Source organism: Gymnodraco acuticeps, unplaced genomic scaffold (genome assembly GCF_902827175.1).
Source record: "Gymnodraco acuticeps unplaced genomic scaffold, fGymAcu1.1, whole genome shotgun sequence".
Taxonomy (NCBI): Eukaryota; Metazoa; Chordata; class Actinopteri; order Perciformes; family Bathydraconidae; genus Gymnodraco; species Gymnodraco acuticeps.
Window position 1 is genome coordinate 1,084,195 of NW_022990016.1, and position 23,268 is coordinate 1,107,462.

Below are 23,268 nucleotides of genomic sequence, written 5' to 3' on the forward strand. Positions count from 1 at the left end.
AGAACACATAACGGATCGTGAGATCTCGGCATTACACATCAAACAAATAGCATTAAAATCAACATTTGCCTGATGAAAGAAAACAAATCCCATCACTGTTCAGTTTTGTGCATATCTGCTCTCTCTGGATCCAAACGGGCCCTTTCACAGCGTAGGATATCACCTGCTGAACTGAACCCTCTCTCGCTTGGCACGCTGCTTCCCTGAACCAAAAGGTACTTGTTTGCCATACGAGACAGCATTGGTTGCAGGTTGGATGTGTTGCCACCTTTCCCAGAAATAAACTTCTTGCAGTGGTTACAGACGCCACCATTCAGACTGGCAGACATATGCAGCTACACTAGATTTTCTAAATAAGGCACACTCCACAGTGACTCGTTTGTAGAGTTTCACGGCGAAATTGACATCGTCATTTCAACGGTTTGGGCGCGAGTTTAAGGATATTACGCCTCACTTTTATAAAAAGAAAAAAAAGAGTATCGAAAACCGGATCTGATTTCGGTACGGTATACCGTAGCCGCCAGTAACCGGTATTTCGGTAATACCGGTGGGTACCGCTATGCACCCCTACTGGAGCCAATATCAATCTAGCGTCAGCCTGTGTTTAAGCATAATAAAAAACCTATAAAGCCCCAGGCTCACTAACGGTAGGCTTTACCTGCATGACAAGCTGAACTCGTAATCTTGCACTGGCTCCTTGATTCTGCTGTGATGTTTCTTATATTTAAATACTGCATTTCTGTCTTTCCTTTTTCCTCATTTCTATAGAAGCTTTTTTATGTGTCACATCATTGTTCCCTGCAGTTCGATGGTTCCTCCTCCTGATACCGCCCAGTGTGGGTGTTTAGAGTCTGCTTGGCCTCAGGCTTGGAGTGATTCTGAAAATGAACATTTCTAAACCTGTTCCACTTATACACAACTCGTCTCAGCTGTCGTTTTCCAAAAGACAGTTGTTTGGGGGCTATTGGGGTGAAGAGGTAACCTTTGGCAACATTTTTATTTTGTTTATTTTTTGCCTAACCCTTTTGCTTCCGACAGCCTGTCTTGTTCCTGGTCTCTCGACCGCTGTGAATGAGAGCTGTGGCAGTCAGCTGTCCAAACACTCCACGTTGAAAGACTCTCCAGAGTGTGTACTTCTCTGTCAGAATCCGCCTCATCCCCCGGTGAGAGCTGGCTCTCTGGTATCTCCCCGGTTACATCTCTAAAAGACTTTGGCAAAAAAGCTTTGAATACAGGGTAGATATGAATAATGATAACGGGGTGTGAGATAAGATTCCACAAGTTCTTTCACAATATAACAAAAGAACACCACAATCACCAAGAACGGCCTCTTGATGATAAATGAATCTGGTGACACGGCACACATTGATTAACGACCTTGTATGATATCAACCTTTTGTGAAAGAAATGCTTAAACAAACACGTTGCTTTTAAAAATATTCCCTGTTTAAATGTATTTTCTTTTATTATAAAATAAAGAGTCAGGGCTGCAACCAATGATTACTTTCAATATATATGAATCTGCCAATTGTCTTGATTAATAGATAAATACTTTGGGCAGCAAAATGTTAGAAACAAATCTAAATATGTCACTCAGTTGTGTTTCAATGTTTTGTTTCGTCAGACCAAACCCATATATATATTCAGTTTAATATGGTATAACTGCATATTTAGAATTGTTTTGTTTAAAAGATTACTTTATCTCTAGCTCTATTGAGAGTTACTTTTTTTATTCAGGAAGTTGAATTCTTATCTATTTGACATGAAAGACCTGGGATGTCAGATTTAGTATCAATGTACTGATCTGGGAGTGCCAATATTATTCTGTGGTAAGTTTAAAGGAATGTCAGATGAGAGTCAGCTGACAGTCAACTGAGCTTTGAATCCCTTTTGTTATGAGGTTGCCAACATTTGGTCCTTTGTTCAACTAATGATTTATAAGGCAAGACAATAACGGTCCGTATGAGTCTTCTTACAATGTTTTAATAAGAAAAAAAGATTGGTTTTATCAAACGGAGTCTGTCATCTTTAATAGAACTTGCAAATCTCTATATTTTACACAAAAAGTAAGGAAATTAGTTTTTGGTAGATTATTTCTTTGTTGTAACAATGCGTTTTGGCAATACATCTTATACAGTTGGAAAACCTGTTTTCTTACCTTTCAAATGTTGCAACATTTGTGATGAACATGCATTTGTGGGATGAGCAGCAGATCTGAGTATGTGGGTTTTGCCCATGAAAAACGTGACAAATCTCCTCTGCCAATGCCAAACAGCAGCCACTCTCCGGACTCGTAGGGCTGCCAGGACCCTGCCAGGACTGCCCTTCATCGTCAGGACCACTTGCACTGGAACCTCAACATGTGTAGGGTCACAGTGTGGAGAAGACGTGGAGAACGCTTTGCTGATTGCTGCACCGATAGAGTAGGAGAGGATGGCCTGCAGTCCTGACCTCAACCCCATCGAACACTTTGGGTCAGCTTGGGCTGCTGTCCGTGGCAGAGTGACCAACACAACCACGTTGGCTGACTTGGGACAAATGCTGGTTGAAGAATGGGATGCCATCCGACAGAGTGTGACCAGCATGAGGAGGAGAGGCTGTTGTGGCTGTGTTTGGTTCTTCCACACACTAATGAGGCGGCTTGTTAAATTAATACATTGTTAATAAATGAATTGTTGCCAATATGTTTTGTTTCATTTGACTTCAATCATCCAATCCACCAAACGAAACCAAACGAGTCAACAGAAAAAAGCTGTTTGGCATTGGCAGAGGACATTTGTCACATGTGTCATGGCCGCGCCCCACATACTCTGCTCTGCTACTCGTCCCACAAATGCATGTTCATCACAAATGTGGCACCATTTGAAAGGTAAGAAAACAGGCTTTCCAACGGTATAAGATGTATTGCCAAAACGCATTGTTACAACACAAATGTCCTTACTTTTTGTGTTAAGTTTAGATGTAGTGGATGTTTTTATGGGTAATGTGCTTATAATAATACAAACAAGGACAATAATACTATTATTGTTTTCTCTGTAAATACCAGCTCTGTCTTGGGAATGCTCCAAGGTGCTTATTGTTTTAGCAGATTTGCTGAGAGTTACAGTAATAGTCACCAAGCAGAACAAAACAGTTCCGTTTTGCAAATGGCACTTCCTCCTAGCCGTGCCTTTCTTGAAACTATGCATTCCCCTTCCTCTGTGTTTAAACGCATGGTTTCTCTTCCATCATCACATCATCCCAAACACAATGGGCCAAAAATAGCACGAGTGATTGCTGTAAAGAAGGCAAACCGTTCGGAGGATAAGGAAGGTGTTGGGACAGATACATGGTTTATTAGTAGGCTAGATAGAGAGAATAGAGCTTGCACATTGTGTTTTCTCATCTGCCGATTCTGGCTGTTTATGTGTGTGTGTATACATTTAGTTTGTGCACTGGGAGGGAAGGCAGTCTGCCAGACAACTCCTAAGTGGCCTGGAAGGAGGAAGGGAGGAGAAAGGCCAAATCTTAAAAGAGAGAGGATGAGAAGAGCCTCAGGTGGGATGTTAGGTGGAGAGAAAGGATGAGAGTGCTGACAAGGCAGTGGGACCTTGGGATGAGTTATTTTTTCTGTATGTTGTACCCTGCTCTCACACACACACACACACACACACACACACACACACACACACACACACACACACACACACACACCTCTTTATCCCCAACTGCCCTCCTAACAGGGATAGGCATCTTCAGCTGTTAGTCATTCAACAATCATCGTTGCTTGCTTCCCCCCCTTGTGATTCAGCTCACTTCCTGTATCCCACACTGCAAAACATTTATTTATTCATTCATTCATTCAAGCATGTTGCTTCTCTTTTTATGGACCAAATTCCCAGACAGAACACAACTTCTCTTCAGTGTGAGTGAGAGATGCCGATTGTTTGGGCTCTGCCTGCTCTCTGTTGATCCATCTGGTTTTACACAAGGAGCCGTTTGTACATATCCATACAGGCAGCGTGTGCTCAAGGTGATGGCGTTTTCATTGACCAAAAACCACGAGTTTACAAGTTAAGGGCCATATTTATTTTACAGTACTTCATACAGAAAGTACACACAGACCCTCCTTGATATAGAAAGATGCCAAGACGTTTTCACATGAATCCTCGTGGCCGGTTTTTAGTTTAAGGGCAGATTTATCCCAGTTTCTTACCGCCGCTGCTAATCACATTGCTCTGTAATCATTTCATTTTCAATCAACTGAGCAGTAAGTGGACTAAGTGTCTCAGCTCTAAAAGGAGTTTTTATAGTGGACTCTCTGGACTCCCAATGGATTTCATTATCGATTGATTGTTGACATTCCAGAAAGTGGAGCTTCCAAAAAAAAGAGTCAGGCTGATAGCAGTCCTACAGGAGCCAAGTGGAGGTATGCAGAGCGGGTCTGCTCTCTGCTCAGTGCTGTCAGACAGCATTCCCTGCCACAGAGACACACATTCAGTCTGCAGGAGCTTATCATCATGACCCACTGCACAGTAAAGGAAGAGGAGTGGGTGGAGGTCAGAGGAAACAATGAGCCCATAGTGTGGAAGCAAACTTCATCTAGGCCTCTAGGTTGGAGAGTTCTAGGTTGGAGAGTTCTAGGTTGGAGAGTTCTAGGTTGGAGAGTTGCCAAGAGCCAGAGGGAAATATTGTTCCGGCTTCTAATGATAACACTTTACTTCTTGACCCCACAACCCTTTCACTTTACTTTAAAGAAGAGGTAAAAGGTTTGTGGTGTATCGCCAAGAAAAAAGACAGGATGAGATAAAGGTGTGTGTTTTCTCTTGTCTGGGTTCAGGGTATTATCACCCGCCTACTCATGGATCCTCAGGAAAATATCGCCAAAAATCAATACTACTACAGTGTGTGTGTGTGTGTGTGTGTGCAGTGTGCAATATCAGTTGTGTGTGTGGGTGTGCTTGTTTGTTTTTTCTGTGTGAAGATAAGCGTTTCATGATTTAGACACAGTGAGACTGTTAAACCAAAAATGTTGACCTTGAACCGATACTCGCCAAAATACAAATTCTTATTTTTTCTATTGTACCATTTGTCGACGTATTAAAATCCGATAGGACGCGGTAAACTCACTCACTATTGTAAACAAAACAATCCCGTGTTAAAGTTGACTGGAGGATAGCTACAGTTAGCCTTTGATGTTTGCTGTTAGCAGCTAGCTGTTAGCTCTTTAGCTAATCTTTGGCCCAGGAACATCATGTTAGAGAGGGAATACAGACCTGTCACACTTCATATATGACTGTGGTTATGAATAAATAATTAGTACTAATGTCCGTTTGTCTCCATAAGTCATGTAAGGCAATTGCGGCGACGTCTGTTCACTTTTAGATCCGCTCCCTAAATGACAGGAAATCCAATATAATTAACCATTCCTCTTTTTTTCCAATCAATCTGTAGTTCATGTGTTGCACCATCTGCCCTACTTAACCCACAATGGCCTGCTTAAATGCTTTGTGTTGCAACTAGCAGCTGCAGTGAAGAAACCATGTGGCCAGCAGGTGCTCCACTGGAGACTCTTCATACCTATAATGCATGTAGACATGTTTTGACTACATGTGCATCTTACTTACATGTGATTTGCAAGACATAGGAGTCTGGCAGGTGGATTCTGTAGTGAGAAGTCAAATGAAAGGCTCAATGATGTGGAATCTTTTCAGCAACCAAACCAGTTTGATGACTGTTCAATTTGAGTTTAGATCATTTTACAGTCTAATGTAAATAGGCTGAAGTGCTTTTTCAGGACAGAGACAGTCTGCTGAGATTGAGATTTGGGCAAAAGGCATTTGACAAATGGGACATCTGGCAAAGGGCCCGATTCAGGGTTGAAATAAGGTGCATTAAAATGACAAGCAGTTTCAGGTAATGTAAACTCAGCATGATCATCTTAGCTAAACACCCAATGCCTTTTATAGAAACACCAATTCAAAGTATGTTTATATATACAGGAACATAGTGGCATCAACATTTCCAAGTAAACTGAATTCTCTTTACATTTTGGATTCCTCATAAGCCACTTTCATCAGCCTGTGTATTTTGATGGTAACAGTTTTTGCTAGAATGCTCCAGTAAATGATTCACTAGCTCTTCTGTAGTTCTTTACTTTGACACTTTGCTCCCATCCTTGCCAGGTTTTCTGGGACTCAGGTATAGACTTAGAAAATCCCTGATCACACCAGTTTATAATAACATTTAAACTTTGCCTCAAGGAAAACTTGAGATTTGTGATAATGGGCTAAATAAAATCGACTTGACTTGTTGCCTCCAAACATCAGTAGACAAAAATGAAACCCATCTCTGTTTTTAAAACACCTGGGGTCGCTTTTACAAAGATATTTTTTGTCTTTAATGTGTTCTTAATATTGCTCTTTTATGCCTACAAATGTATTATGTGTAATAATAACGAATAGTGTTGTTAAATTCAGTTTGGTCCACAATAATTTTTAGCTTGGAAAAAGTCTCAATTTACCCAGAATTCATTAGTCACTGTCAGGAACGAGACAGTTTGTGCAACAGTAGACTTAAAGGTAGGGTAGGTAAGAATGGAGAAACCAGCTCGAGTGCGCTAGAATTTGAAAGTACGCAGCCGAATAAAATCTGCCCCTTCCTTCAGACTTCCTTACAGAGCCCCTCCTCCAGCACACACGAACGTGCACAATATAGGGCACGATATAAGTTTGTGCACGAGATGGAAGGCTGACAGGCAGGAAGGCCATCCAGTTATTTTAGCCGGGCCGGCTCAGATGATTGGTCGTGCTTTTTACAGCGCCACAGCTTCCACAGATGACACTTTTTAATGTATTCATTGCTATCGGGATGTTAAGAGCATTCCATGGAATATAACAAAAAGTGTTTCTGAAGTGAATTACCTACCCCACCTTTAAAACATACATAGGAAGTCTGACTATTAATAATAATAATATTAATAATAATAATAACTTGAATTTATATAGCGCCTTTCATAACCTCAATGTCGCTTTACAAAGAAACATACAAGGACAAGACATAAAACATAAACAATTAGTTTGATATAGGCCTTACTCAAAGTCTGTCGTTGTGAAACCAGCCTCAAGTTCTTCTATAATTTATATGAGCTTGTATTTCAAGGATAATTAATCACCACTTTACTCACAGTGGAAAATGACTCCCTTAAAAACGTCTTTTGGCACATTTCTGGTTCTAATTGTATGGAATGAATAGTGCTTATACTATCTGTTCTTTATTTCTTCTTGAAAAGCTATGCCCTGAATACAGTTAACCACGGATCAGCATGACAACTGTAAAATAACGGTCATTTTATCTCAATGACTGGAATGGGTGTGGGTTTCCTGGTTATTTGTTTAGACATGATTTCGTGATTGATTGTTAAATTGAGGAGTTGTGTAATACAAAGTGAAATGTGCTGTAAAAGTGAAACATTGCTTTAACAAGGACATCTGCATACTCTGCTGCACCTCTCTCACTCACACTTAAACTGCATCAGCACTCATGAAGCCTCAGTCAGCAGCACGCATCAGCAAGGAGAGCCAGGTCAAGGACGAGATCATTGCGAGGGCTTTGATGAGCTAATGCATTGACTGATAAAACTCTTAACACCCTGGTGGGTTCAGGGTTGGATTTCTGTGAAGTATTTCTCAGCTCTCAGATCATCCTTGTTCTCTCCTGTGAAGTTTAGAAGACAGAAGTTTGAAGATCTACGTAGCAAAGCTCACGCAGCCTGTCAGTTCTATCTCTCTCTGAAATCTAATCTTCAGATAGACCACTTAAAGGCCATTATCTGGGTCAGTTTCAGCAAGCACAGTGCAATAACAAGTACAACAACAGGGATGATGTAAAGATTAATCAATACGTTTATTTAAACATTGTTTACATGGGGAACCTATAGATTCATGAACACCTAGTCAGTTCATGAACCATTTGTTGTTCTTAACACGTATGTGTCGCATTCCTGAGGAAAAGCACGTTCTTCATTTGTTTGTACAGGAGCTTTCTAAACAAAATGAGTATTTGAAGCTTACAATAAGACATTAGCAAACACAAGCTTCTTGTTTTGACCTAAATAAGTCTACAGACACAGCTGTTGGAAGTTTAAACCTCAACTTTTAACAGGTTCAACCATCACATGGAAACTCCCCGTCTCATCTATTTGCCATTGAACGGCTGGTGCCAGTTAAAGCTTACAGATCAGCTCTTTAAAGAAATTAGCATTCTTACCCAAAACTGAACTTTTGGTAGAAGAAAATAAACACATTATCTTCAGATGTTCTGTAAAAATGCCATAATAAGTAGCAGAATTAGCTTTGAGCCAGAAATGTGTGTGTGTCTGTGATTGAGTGTGAGGCTTTTAGCTTGTTGCTTTTGAAGAGTGTTTGTTTTAACCGCCATTATACAGTATATTCAACTCCCAATACCTCTCACCAGAGTCATACTGGGACTGAGATTGAGAGGCTTTTTATACAAGTGCCCAAAGCTCACATGCCGACAACATTAACACTTACACAGTTTTTGTGATATAAATAGAAGCCGATGATGCCAAAGACCTTGGAGACACTTTAGGATGTGTTGCTGACACCTTCCTCCTCAATTTGTATTAACAGGTCACCACTACACTGAATCAATACGAGACCCGCCAGACAAGCCTTGGTGAGCTAGGTGAACAATAAGTCACAGTGTAATGCCAACTGCTGCTACATTCTGTACCAAAATGTGAGTGTTATACTTACACATTCATGCACATTTAGCTACTCAATGTTTTTTGACTGAGGCAATGAACATTTGAGGGATCAGTCCAAATTTGTAAGGGCCACTCGTAACACCCCTTAATATTGAAAGTATTAGGTTGGTCTAGTCTGACTGTTATGCTCAGTAGATCTGCAAGGCCCAAGCACTCATGCCACAGGCTTACAGCAATTACTGACATCAGAGATCGAAAAATAAAATCTCTGTCTAGAGGGCCAGACCGCCTCCGCCTCGCATATCTCTATTAAAGAATCAAAAGAACAGAGCAAAGAAATCAAGGATGACGAGTCAAGACAATCTATCAACGGAGAGCAAGGGCAATGGGTACAGAGAAAAAACAAGTGTATCACTGGATGGATGAGTAGAAAGCTAAATACATAGACTACACTATAACATCATATATCGGAAATTAAGAGAAAGGGGTTTAGACTGTGTGGAAACAGGTTGGATGCAAACAGGAGAAAGCAGAGGAGAGCTTGTTAGTCACTTAGCCCTTCCCCCGCATCGCATGGTTCTGGAGAGCAGAGAAGAATAATGAGATTCAATAGACGTACTGCAGACCTCTGGTAATTGTTTAATGCATTTTGTGTACCCATCATGCATCAGCTGCCTGTATACCAGCAGAGTAGTTCCTGCTATTACTTAAATGTTATGCTGATACCACAGGAAAAAAATGGTCCCTTGTTTTTTCAGCAGTAACTTAAGGTCAACTAAGTCAAAGCATATCAAGAATGACATTTAACTGAAATGTCAAGATATTTACAAGTAAACATTGCCTAACAGACTTGGCATTAACAGACTGCTCAGGTGATGAGTGAGGCATTTCCTTTGACGGTAATGTGATATTTCTCAATATGTGAAACCACCTATTGTTTCACCACCTTATGCTTCTGAACAGGGGATAGATATAGCTCAATAGAAACCTTAGGCGCTTTCACACCAAGTACTTTTCCCAGGAATAGTTCCCGGAACTTAATTCCCTGGAACTCTTTAATTCCTGAACTATCAAGTAGATCGTGTTCATATCGGAATAAGTCCCTGAGGGAGGATTACGCAAATGAAGCCACTGATGTCACTTCTTCTTCTTCTGCTTTGGGTTTACTGGCAGGCCGCAAACAACTTCACGGCGTATACTGCCACCCGAAGTCCCGGGTAAATCGTCAGAAGCGCCGACACCTCCTCATCACTCCACCGCTCCCACGTTTTATTTTGTGTTGCCATAAATTAGTCTCTCTCCGTTGGTGCGCTGGGCTAATGCTAATGCTAATAATGCTAATGCGAGCAAATAAAATGGCGGCTTCACAAAACCTTTCTGAGTTTTACGGGGCGTGGTTTGCAATTCGCCCAGCCAATCAGAAATTGAAACATTTTTCTCCCCAGGAAAGAACCATCTCTCTAGCAGGGACTGAAAACGGGTGAAAAGGTTCCCGAAAAAAAGTTCTAGTTCCAGATCTTTTTGGTGTGAACGCAAAATCCCAGGAACTATCAGAACTATTCCTGGGAAAAGCACTCCGGTGTGAAAGCGCCTCTTGTCTACTTCACGTTTCTGTTCCTGTGACGTGTCTTTGTTTCTTTGCTCAGTAGGATTACAGGTGTGGTCCCATCTCAACAAGACTGAAGTCCTACAATCAAAGGGCCCACGTGAAGATGAAAGTCTGGTTTTAGTTTGAAGCTGCCCTTTAATGAGGTTTTTTGGCTAAATGACAGCATCTGTCTGTGTGTCTTAGAGATCAACATTTAGGAGGAACAGCGTGGTTCTGTGTGAAAGAGGATACTGGACAGAGAGGTCGGACAATAGCTCAGTCAGAGAGAGTGATTGAGAGGGGAAGATAAAGTGAGGCTGGGTTTTGTTGTAGTGAAGGTCTCTCTGAAAGGGCACGATAAATCTACTTTCAGAGGAAGATCAGAGACCAGACCAACCCACAGTCCCACCTAATTCACACACAGCTACACACAAACACACCCGAAGTGTACTTTGTTCTCTCCCTGAAAGATTGTCAGTTTTGGAACAAATTAATTTTCTACTGCTAATATTGACTCTTGACTTGTTTTGTAGGTATTCCACTGACTGGCACACCCATATTCTTCTTGATTTTAAATCATCTCTATTTTTATTAATATAGAGGCTTGTTTATTTATTATAATCTGATAGACAACCGTTATCCATCCACCTGACAGGAGTTTCATATCAAGATGCTGATTGTGTGTCCAGGTGGGACTTGGGCCTGTCACAGTCAAGGCCACTCTAAAATGTGCCGATTTTTTTAAATTTATAAATACACATTTAAGAGGTACTAGTCTGAACGACAGATTTCACATGACTAGGGCTCCAGATGAGCACTCTTTGGTCACACAGGATTCTTTCACAGATATGTGACCAACAGAGGAATACGTGTTTTGGTTGTATGGGATAAGTGTTGTATATTTAATTTCTGCCTATAGGAAAGAGAATCAAAAAGAAAGGATATAATAAAGTGTATTTAAGTTGCACATTTTAAATGATTACAAAGTCCTTTTACAATTTAAAATCAATACGATGGTCAGGTAAACACATTTATAAAAATGCTAAAAAAGAAAAGACCCCAAACATAAAAACGTCCAAGAAGTAAGGTAAGATAAGCATTAATGCTGACTCACTGTTCTGTTTTCAGTGTATTCAATTCATGTTTAATGTCAGCCCACCAACACACCACAGCTACTCCTTCTTCAAAGAATTTCACAACATCTTCTTTTAAACTCGTACACCAACCACTAGACTTCTGTTTCCTGATAAGAGCCCAGGCTCCCCACATGTTCACAGTAAACTGCCTCTAACCTCAAAGGTTATTTCCACTAAAACAAACGTGTAGCTGAAATTAGCAAAAAAGCTGCTTCTGTATCATCGTTGACAATATTATCATATGGTACGCCATTAGGAATTTTAAAAACATGTTTGGGACAGGTGCTGTAAACTGTACTATCATAACAAATCTGGTTGTGAAATAAAAAGTGCTCTCCCTTCCCTGGGCAGCTTGTCTTAATGTACTCATCAGATGTACTCTTATCCAAAGTGCTGCAATAAACCTGGTTGAACTGAAAAGAGACTCGGTCGTTAAAACGCAAATTCTCAGTCAAGGCAATTAGTGTTTGGGGACGATCCGAAGTTAGGATGTTTTTAAAGCATTGTGAAATAGGACATGTTTGAACACATGAGCATACATACTTGAATGCAAACAGGAAGGAACAAGTGAAGCGTGAATGGTTATCTAACCAGTATTTTGATGCAATGCCAAATTAGTATTCATATTAACATTTCTCAGCATTTCCTGTTATTAATCTTAGTGCTCTGTGTAGCGTCCTGCCAATTCTTCTGTATGGTGTTGCTGCTGCATTGGCTTAAAACAAATGTATTTCAAGTTCATCATCCTTGAATAGTTTAATTTGAGACATTCTGGCTCTGCCCAGGAAAGTAGCACCATAGGGAAATATAAGCTGAAATTGATTGCTTGGATGAGCCAGTGTAATATAAATGTCATCGCATACATTGTGTTGCTGCGAAATGTACACGACTCAAACTGCCATGATAGAGTAACTCTCTTTTCTTCCAAGTATTAGATTGTGCCTATTCTGTAGGTGTTACTTAGTGGCTGCTGAACCCTGCTCCCAGTTTTTTAAAACAGTTTTATAATAGTTCTACATTTTCTCAACTACTTATTAATAACTTATTCTTCTTATTGTGTTAAAGTATCATCAATATTTCACCAGATTAAATTCCTTGTATGTGTAAACCTGTTTCTGATTCTCTGAGCTTAGAAGTGGACCTTAGTCGGACCATTGTTTTATTTCTAATTTCTGCAATTGAAATAGTACATTGCATATAATTTACGAGACACTGTCTTCCAAAGTGACTTACAAAGCAGCTCTATCAATCTGGGGTTCAATATTTTGCCCAAGAACACTTCAACTTGTTGACTGCATGGGCTGGGGATCAAACCACTGACCCTCTGATTGGTAGATGACCAGCTACGACCATGTAGCGAATCCTGTTCTAATGCACTCAATTGGTTTCCTTTTTTTTCCTCACAGAGAAGCTGATAGCGTACCAGCGGGAGTTCCATGCCTTGAAAGAGCGTCTTCGTGTGGCCGAGCACCGGACGCTGCAGCGCTCGTCAGAGCTCAACAACATCCTCGAGCAGTTCAGACGAGCCATCGCCGAGACCAACAACAGCAAAGATGCTCTCACAAACTTCTCAGGTAACTAACATACAAACGCATACAAAGACCTGTTAACTAAACGTGTGTACACTGAAGTAATCACTTTCAGTCATTTGTGTTGAATAGCATAGCTAATCCCACCATCCCTCTTGTGCAGTATCCTTTACCCTTGTTGCATCATTTAAAATCAACGCAGCTCCTACAAAGACTTTTTAGTTTTTTGTCTGCTTTTATGTTTCAATCCATTGTAACAGTGTTATGAAGACGGCTTGATCTTATTAGATTAAAGAAAAGGCTCAGGGGAAGTACCTTTCATTTTCTTTCTAAGAGCTATTACATTTGTAATGGAAATGGAAATTTTCTTTGCTCATTTTCCGAATGACCAGATTCTCAAAGGCCTTTCTGTGAAACCTACAAAACCACTTTGTGGACACAGCGATCACAAGACCATTTCACTGCTCGCCACGGCACATGATTCAAATAACAATGTTCATGTCTTGTTTGTACTTTTCTTTTTAAGACTATGCTGCACATTGTCTGCCAATTTTAAAATGAATAACCTATTTTATATTCCTTTTCATTATCATAAATGCTGTGTTATACTTCTCAAACTAAAATGGATTTACTCATTTAGGTTTTGATATGAATTTACACACACACACACACACACACACACACACACACACACACACACACACACACACACACACACACACACACACACACACACACACACACACACACACACACACAATGTACAATAAAAACTCAATTAGATTATTTCATCCTATTCATAGCTGCTGGGGACTAGTACAACACATCCTGAGCTCTGCCTAAGAGAAATACAGTATAACCTTGTTCACTCTGTATTAAGTCACACGCATAGAAGATCCTGCTGCCAGTCATTTTTCATTTACACTGAAAGGAGTCTGAATTGTGCTTTTTTAAATGTTTTATTCAAGAGCAGGAGCACATTAACAGGTGGTGCTTTTTAAGTCAGCATAATTATTCCACTCCTGTCATCCTTTAATGAAACTGAGGAGCGGAGTCCTCTAAACGTGTCCCTGCTTTCAGATGAGACACAGAAACTCCTGAAGGAGCTCTCCAACAGGAGACCCCTCCAGGTGCCAAACATCTACCACCACCTGCCTCACCTGCTCAACAATGAGGGCAGCCTGCACCCCGCCGTGCAGGTGGGTCTGGGCCGCACAGGAGGTAAGCAGCGCACACGCATGCAACAGTTACTATCCTGATTAATGAGCTTCTTCTCCAGAATATGCATACTACACAAACACAGCAAACTCTCCAGAGATGCTCATTACACCAGAGAGAGAGAGTCGGGTCTCAACAAGTCCTCAATGGTGACTCGTTCACTACAACTATCCCCTCTGGAATGAGCTTGGTAATAGGATCTTTTTAGAGAAGATAATTACTTTATAGTGTCTGTACAGTGTAATTCCTTATTTACTTTACAAGGTGTGTATCTTAACTCTTATCTTAATCTAAGAGGATTTCCCTTTTGCTCTCATTCATTGGTTTTATATTGGACCTGAGGTGCATTGTAAAAAAAAAAAATGATGTGTCCTTCAACAAAAATAGGAAACACTCCTTAGCTAAGTATTTGTTTAAACAAAATGTGTATTCCTACTTTACATTCATAATATAAACAGACTTGACTACACTTTCATTAACCCTTTTTACCATTGATGTAGGGTGGGTGGGTGGCATTGAGTTGTTGAGTTATCACTAGTTTTCTTTATTCAAGACACTCACAATCAACTTTTACAAAAGTCAAAGATGCTGTCTTTGATAAGCCTCCTCTTTCACATGGATAATGTATCTCCTTTTTTCCTTTTCTCTATTAACTCTTCTTTTGAACATCCCCATTTTGATTTGTTCACCCCTCAAACAGCCACTTTCAGCATGTGACCTCTGCTATATCAGGTTCTCTCGAGGATTACTTATCTGGCATTGGGAGTGATAGGGGGAGTGAATGTGGGGCTCGAGTTTAGGGGCTAAACAGCTCAAGTGGTGTTCCCACATTCCTAATGACAATGACCTGGGGGGGGGGAGAACAGAGGCCCCTGCCAAATTAGAGGAAAGGAAGGAGGGGTAAGTTGGGGGGGAAAGGAGTTTCTTGTCCCTGACCCTAAGCCTGTTTGATCAATGAATGCAAGGTATTCCCACAGGACCCACGAATAGATGCAAGGCATATCATTGCGATCTCTTAACCATTGTCATGCTGTCTGCTTTTATGACAGGCGGGCAGGTATTTGTTACCTTTCTAAGACTCGTCTTGGCTTTCCTCAAAGAACGGCTAGCCTCTGATAATGCCAAGTTTGTTGTTTGCCACTGCTTTGTTCTCACCAGCTTCCCACCCTTAAACACTATCAGTGGTGCTCACTTGAATGCATAACCAAGCTTGAGGTATTCTGGGGAGTGATTGTCGATATCTGCGGTGGGGGGATTCACAAAAACACATAACTGTCTCATAGAAGTGTTTCCCCTCCACCACCAGTGCATTCCCCATGCCGTCAGGCTTCCTTTTTTTCTGTCAGTCGTTGTTTTTCGTCATTTAATTCTTTCAATGTTTCACTCTCCCCTTGTTTCTCTGCTGGTCTAAGCGTATCTGACATTGGGATATTTATAGCTCGGCAAATTAGGACAGCAGCTCACTTTAAATTGAACAAGGATTATGTGAAGAAAACAGCTCAAAGAACCTCTGAGACTGAGAGTGTTAGAGTAGGGTCTGACTGAAGCCCCTTTTAGACAGAAGCCAACAAAAGAGCGTTATTCTGAATGCAGCCGTGCTTGTTCCAAACACACAAACTGCATGGCCTTTATAGACAACCAGCTGGCCAAGTTGTGCCTAAACCCACAGGAAGAGCACCAGTACAGGCTTTGATGCAAATGTTTATCTGGGCCAGATGGTGAAATTACAACTTCTGTGTCATTTGATGCCATGGATCCCAGAAATACTTTTTCCCTTTGACTTCTATTGTGAAGAGCCGTCTTTAAATGAGCATATTTGGAGTTGAATCAACTTCCTAATTGAATTGAAATTGAAAAACCCTTAGCTAAAACATTAGTTCATTAAGTTGTAAATGCGCTGGTAGCTGAAGCCAGATTTATTTTCCTGCTTCCAGTCATGTGACTATCTGAGCCGTGACCTGATGTTAAGTAGTGGCTAGGGAATAGATATAAATATCGTCCAAAATCTTTTGTTTTTGGCTTCATGCGCCACTAAGCAACTTTCCCAGGAATTAACAGGGCCCTGCTTCAAACTCTGTATCCAGTTGTCTTTATTCCTCCATGCTTGTGTCCCTTTACACACAGTCAGTGTGTGTTTTGTTTCAAGGCATTTATTTAAACTGACCAGCTATTAACAAGTTGCACTTAAAAAAATCTATTTTTCTCCAAAATGTTCAAGGTTCTTTATTTTGTCATACGAACATAGCTACAGTGTAGTTATGCCGATGAAAATATTAGGTCACAGGCTTCTCCAACCGTGCAACACAATAACACAAATAAACAGAAAAATATAGTGCAAGTAAATGGTAAATACAAAAATAAAAATAGTTTAAAAAAGTGAAATAGTGAAATAAGAGTCTAAATGCAAGCTATTGGAATGATATATTTGATAAATAGATACATAATGACTAAGTAGCAGATGAATGTTATGGATGTTGTTTCAACTGTTCAGTTGTTTAACAGTCTTATTGCCTGTGGTATGAAACTGTCTCTACATGTGTTTTGTAGACTTGGAGAAGGCGTATGACCGAGTTCCCAGGGAGTTACTGTGGGAGGTGCTGCGGGAGTATGGGGTGAGGGGGTCTCTACTCAGGGCCATCTAATCTCTGTACTCCCAAAGCGAGAGCTGTGTCCGGGTCCTCGGCAGTAAGTCGGACCCATTTCCGGTGAGGGTTGGCCTCCACCAGGGCTGCGCTTTGTCACCAATCCTGTTTGTAATATACGTGGATCGGATTTCGAGGCGTAGTCATGGGGGAGGGGGTCTGCAGTTCGGTGGACTAAGGATTGCACCACTGCTTTTTGCAGATGATGTGGTTCTAATGGCTTCATCGGTCTGCGACCTTCAGCACTCACTGGATCGGTTCGCAACCGAGTGTGAAGCGGCTGGGATGAGGATCAGCACCTCCAAATCTGAGGCCATGGTTCTCAGCAGGAAACCGATGGACTGTCCACTTCAAGTAGGGAATGAGTCCTTACCCCAAGTGAAGGAGTTCAAGTATCTCGGGGTCTTGTTCTCGAGTGAGGGAACAATGGAGCGTGAGATGGGCCGGAGAATCGGAGCAGCGGGAGCGGTACTGCAGTCGCTTTACCGCACCGTTGTGACGAAAAGGGAGCTGAGCCAGAAGGCAAAGCTCTCTGTCTACCGGGCCATTTTCGTTCCTACCCTCACCTATGGTCATGAAGGATGGGTCATGACCGAAAGAACGAGATCGCGGATACAAGCGGCCGAGATGGGTTTTCTCCGCAGGGTGGCTGGTGTCTCCCTTAGGGATAAGGTGAGAAGTTCGGTCATCAGGGAGGGACTCGGAGTTGAGCCGCTCCTCCTTCGCGTCGAAAGGAGCCAGTTGAGGTGGTTCGGGCGCCTAGTTAGGATGCCACCTGGACGCCTCCCTAGGGAGGTGTTCCAGGCACGTCCAGCTGGGAAGAGACCAAGGGGTAGACCTAAGACCAGGTGGATGGATTATATCTCTTCGCTGGCCTGGGAGCGCCTTGGGATCCCCCAGTCAGAGCTGGTTGATGTGGCCAGGGAAAAGAAAGTTTGGGGCTCTCTGCTGGAACTGCCCCCGCGACCCGACCACGGATAAGCGGGAGAAGATGGATGGATGGATGAAACTGTCTCTGAATCTGGTGGTTTTTGTCCGGATGCTGCGGTAACACCTACCAGACGGCAGCAGACAGAACAGTTTGTGGCTGGGGTGAGGGGGTCTTTTATAATCTGGAGGGATTTCTTCTTGAGCCGCTGGGAGTAAAGGTCCTCCATGGATGGCAGCTCCGTCCTGGTGATGTTCTGTGCAGTTTTCACCACCCTCTGTAAAGCTTTACGATTGAGGGCGGTGCAGCTGCCGTACCAGGCTGTGATGCAGCCAGTCAGGATACTCTCTATGGTGCACCTGTAGAAGTTGCAGAGTATCCTGGAGTCCATGTTGAACCTCCTCAGCCTGCGGAGGAAGAAGAGCCGCTGTCGAGCTTTCTTGGTGAAGGTGGTGGTGTGAAGAGTGACCAGGTCCTCAGTGATGTGGACCCCGAGGAACCTGAAGCTGCTGATTCTCTCCACCGTAGTCCCATTGATGGTGATGGAGGCGTGTCCCTCTCTCTGCTGCTTCCTGTAATCCACAATCAGCTCCTTTTGTTTTGCTGACGTTGAGATGGAGGTTGTTATCCTGGCACCAAGATGTCAGGTTTTCGACCTCCTCTCTGTACGCCGTCTCGTCGCCGTCTGTGATCTGGCCGATGACGGTCGTGTTATCAGCAAACTTCACGATGGTGTTGGAGCTGTGTGTGGCCATGCAGTCATGAGTGAACAGGGAGTAGAGGAGAGGGCTGAGCACGCAGCCTTGAGGGGCTCCGGTGTTGAGGATCAGGGTGGAGGATGTGATGTTTCCCACCCGCACTGCCTGGGGTCTGCCCGTCAGGAAGCTCAGGATCCAGTCACAGAGGGCGCTGTTGAGCCCGAGGTCTCTAAGCTTGATGACCAGCTTGAAGGGCACAATGCAGTGGCGCAACAAGGTTGTGATTGGCCCCGGTGCAAATATTGTTTTGGGCCCCCATCGCCCCAAACATAAGCGCACGTTGATGCGCTCAAGTTTTTTTTATCTCGTTTCCTCAGTCTAACCAGCAGCCAGGCACGGGACCCCCGCTTTGTCTTCCTCCTGCGTCTCTCAGGTAGGACGGCAGGAGGCAGCCATGGCGAATCTCCATTGTCTGTCGGTGGGTTATTGTCCACAAAGTTTCTGATGTGAAGAAGTTCCTCTCTGCTATATTGTATAGCAGAGTTGGTGCGGTCGGCTTGCATGTTGCGAACCATGTTAAAAGCAAACGGCAAAAAGTAAATAACCACAAACAAAATACGAAAAAGGGAGAGGAGCCAAAAGACAATGCGGCCATCTTTCACCGGTGCATTTTTAATCCTTATGCCGCAGTCACTGTGAACTCTTCTCACTGCAGTCAAGTGTCGGCTCAAATCTCCTTCTTCTTGCTTCTTTCTGCGCTGGTCAGCCCATATTATATTACCAATGCTATCACACCATAAGGAAATGATAACTCGTCAGTCTGAAAGGCAGAAGTTATTTTCTAAGTTTGTTCATCAACACAATCTAATCGACAATATCTAATCTGAAACACACTAACCCCCCCTTATACACCAAGGCACTGTTTTCTTACAAAGATTTGTGTTAGATGTTGTCCCTTGGATATCAAATCTCATTCTTCGTGCAGAAATGTGTCTATAAATGCCAAGGCAAACACAAGCATGAGCTTCTAACCCTCCCTGATTTCCCCTTGAAGTAAAGAAAAACACACCTTCTTTTTATTTAGGTCTGGGCCCTGAGTTGCTAGCTGCATTGCTGCAATGCCACACTGAGGAAAGAAATAGGACAAGGTTCTATTTTCCTGCTGCAAGCAGTACAGCATGGCAGAGCTGTGGGTGTTGCATTTCACCTGGAAATGTGTGAATGCAGCATTAAAATCTGAACTGATGCCCAAGTGTTTTGACATCAGAATAAAATAGTGGTTACCAGTAAGATGTGGCATTTTGGGATTTGTGCATTTGCAACCTGATAGGAACACATTTATTCATTTAATCTGTAACGTTGTTTTGTTAAATGTCACACCAGCAGAGCCAACACAAAACAGAACCTACTTACTGTTTCTGCCCTCTCATCATTTCTGTTTGGATGATTCAACCCATAACATGGGGGGTTGGATTTATGATGGCTGTAACTGTTTATTGATGGCCTGATTTTTTTCCTGAACTACTTAAGTAACCAGAAACTATAAATTGAGTCTGTGAGAGACGTGACCAATTTTATAAAAAGGAAATTAGGATTTCTACTAGAGTTGTAGATTATAGACACACACACACACACACACACACACACACACACACACACACACACATACACACACACACACACACACACACACACACACATACACATACACATACACACACACACACACACACACACACACACACACACACACACACACACACACTCTCTCACAGTGTCCCTCCGGCTTTGTAAGACCTTGAAAAAAGCTTTTTTATTTTCTACTGTATTTAAATATAGCACACATTTACTCCGGAAGCTTCTCGTCCCGAGCAACAACCCTGCTCTTTATGCGGGAAGCATTTATACATAAGCAGATAAACAAAATAACACGAGACCCAGTGATGCATGAATCACCCCAAAGCGTGACAATGTAGTCTTTCTTCAACAGTAGTTTGATTTAAATAAATAATTTAGATAATGGAAACACATTATATATATTTTTCACAACAAGGCGATCAAATATGCTTTAAAACCCTGCTTCAAAGGAAAACATTGTCCACCCCCTGAAATAGTTATTTTTTGTGTATCATAAGAAATTCCATAAAAATATGCCACTAAAACCACACATATTTATGTTTTATAACTTTCACTAATTATAGTTTTAATTTAATTATAAATATAAACTACTAAATATTCCCACATATTTTATCTATTATTTTCTTTAAATATTATAAATAATTTCAATAACATAATGTATTTTCTGTAACAAATATATAAAACGTAGATATGTTTTTTAATGTATTATTTCTAATATTTCATCATTAATACGTATTTTCAACTTATTAAGGACATTTTACTAAGAAAACAATTGAGCAACAATGTGCTGGACATATTAAACCCAGCTGAACAGCAGCTCCTTTATCTCGTTTTTTTTTCAGACAGCAGACAGAAAAGTTGACTGCTTTCCTTTTTGTATCTGAGCATCATGAATGGGAGCGTCCAGGCTGATCAAGGGACGCAGGGAGGGGCCATCTTTGAGTCGGAGTGCACGCATTATCACTCAGTCCCTGTCTGCCACCCTCCTTATTCTCTCACTCTGAGTCTCTTTTCCTTCCTCCCACGTTCTGCTTTCATCCTCGACCTACTTTCTCAGTGATGGTGGTGGGTGTCGCTTTACGACACGAAGCTCAGTGTGAGAAACACAAAGCGAAACTGGGACAGATTCTCCACGCTGCTCACATCACTCTGCAGCCTTTCTCCAGCCCCCTGCGCTGCTCACTCCTTCTGAACTGCTCCCCGACTGTGTTTTGTTGAAGCCCCCCCACCAGCTCATGCTCCCCCCTTTCTAACCTCATATTAAACACACACTTACATACAGTATACACATTAACCCCCATCCATGAAAATCAACCATGACTTGTTGACCTTCAATAATCAACAGTTTCTCTGGAAAGCATTGGGGATTCATATGAAAAGAATTATGCAAACTGCCTTAAGTAGAATCTATCCCTTGTTTTAGAATTCAGTAAAGTACACTGTCCATAAAGGAGGAAAAACAGAGCATATAATAGAGAGCGAGCAGACTAAATGGCCGTTTTCATGCTGCTGTCTGGACTTTCCTTATCATGAGGAAAACACTGATTCAGTGTCAGATGATCAGCCTGATAAGTTGTTTTCTGCAGCCACAACAGGGTGGGCTCGCTGTACTCTCTCTACTCTCCCATGAAAGTGGTCCTTGTATCCTTGTGGGTAAAATGAACTAGTTTTATGTAAACAACAGTCTGTTGTGGGGAATCTCTCCCCACTGAAGAAGAGGCTGTTTCTTTAGAAGCAACTACCACCAAGCAATAAGAAGAAGACAATAGGCACTCTCTTTTTCCTCTTTCAGTTGTCAATTTCGTAGAGCTGCAGCCATTGGTCGACTATTCGAGTTGATAGTAATCACAAACTATTTTGCTAATCGATTATTCATCAAAGTATTTTTATGGAAAAATGCTGCTTTTCTCTGTTTTATATGACATTAAACTGATTCTTTCGGGGGTTTGGTCTTACAAAACAAGACATAAAGACACCACCTTGGACTTGGAAAAAAAATAAATGTCAATGACTATTTTCAGACATTTTAGAGATCAAACAAACTTAAAGTAATTGAATAAAGGTGCAGCTCATAAGTAAGTCATGTCAAGGTATGCTTCTCTTTGCTTTTGGCGTTGGCCTTACTGACTTTGTTTGCAGATAGGAAAAGCTCATAAAACAATTTAGCAATGCTCGGCAGATCTCTAGATAGGTTGATGTTAATGTATGTGTTACCTCTGTCTAAAGTCCAAACATCCTGCTTCTACATTGTGTTCCAGTGACACACTCCCTCCCTGCCTGAAACGCCTTGATTGGACTCCTTTGTTTACTTCTGTTACATAATGAAATCCCTATAACACTTGCACTTCAATTGGCGAGCGCTCCAACACATTGTATGTGATGGGCTAAGGGACATCTGTAAGCGGTTGACCAATCACAAAAGAGCCGACCAGCTAACCAATCAGAGCAGACTGGGCTCTGCTTTCAGACGGAGGGTGAAAAGAGGTGCTGCAGCACAGGCAGTATGAGAGAAACAAAGAGCTTTTTCAACATTAAAGCATGGAGACATGTCACAGTAGAAAAACACAATATAATTATGAACCTGAAAAAGGAGCATAATAGCCAATAGGGCCCCTTTTAGCCACATTGTGTAAGATTGTTATTTAAAAACCCTTTTCGTTATTAACATGCAGCTTGGTATTGCAGCTGCATTAGTCATTCTTCCCACTGCCATCTGTCAGTCCGGACATGAATTTCAGTTTTGGCCAATGTAATTAGCTGATGTCTAACAAGCAAATAATAAGGGTTTTGGATCCATTTGATTAAACCGCCACCCCTGCAGCCTTCCCCACTCCCTGTTCTCACCTCACACTTCTTATTGTTCTTCTCAGTTACCATGGTGATGGGGATCCCCACTGTGAGGCGCAAGGTGAAGTCTTACCTGTCGGAGACGCTGCGCTCGCTGATAGACAAGCTCTCACCGGAGGAGAAGCTCGACTGCGTCATTATCGTCTACGTTGGGGAGGTCAGATCTTAAAATCATCCATTACGAGTCATAGCACCACGCTCTGTGTAAGGTCAAAGGTCAGAGTGTATAATGTGTCGGTGTGTCTCTGCAGACTGACGTGGACTACGTTAACAGCGTGGTAGCTGGCCTGGAGAAAGAGTGAGTACATCTACTCTTCTTGTACTGAACTTGAGTATT

The 23,268-nt window shown here is 41.9% G+C and overlaps 1 protein-coding gene across 1 annotated transcript in view; it reads left to right on the plus strand.

Moving 5' to 3' along the window:
- Positions 1-23,268, plus strand: part of mgat4a (alpha-1,3-mannosyl-glycoprotein 4-beta-N-acetylglucosaminyltransferase A) — a 40,106-nt gene that overhangs the window by 4,410 nt on the left and 12,428 nt on the right. The window contains exons 2-5 of the mRNA XM_034213737.1: positions 12,838-13,005; positions 14,041-14,181; positions 22,955-23,088; positions 23,183-23,229. Coding sequence (XP_034069628.1) covers positions 12,838-13,005; positions 14,041-14,181; positions 22,955-23,088; positions 23,183-23,229 — 490 coding nt within the window. The remainder of the gene's footprint in view (positions 1-12,837; positions 13,006-14,040; positions 14,182-22,954; positions 23,089-23,182; positions 23,230-23,268) is intronic.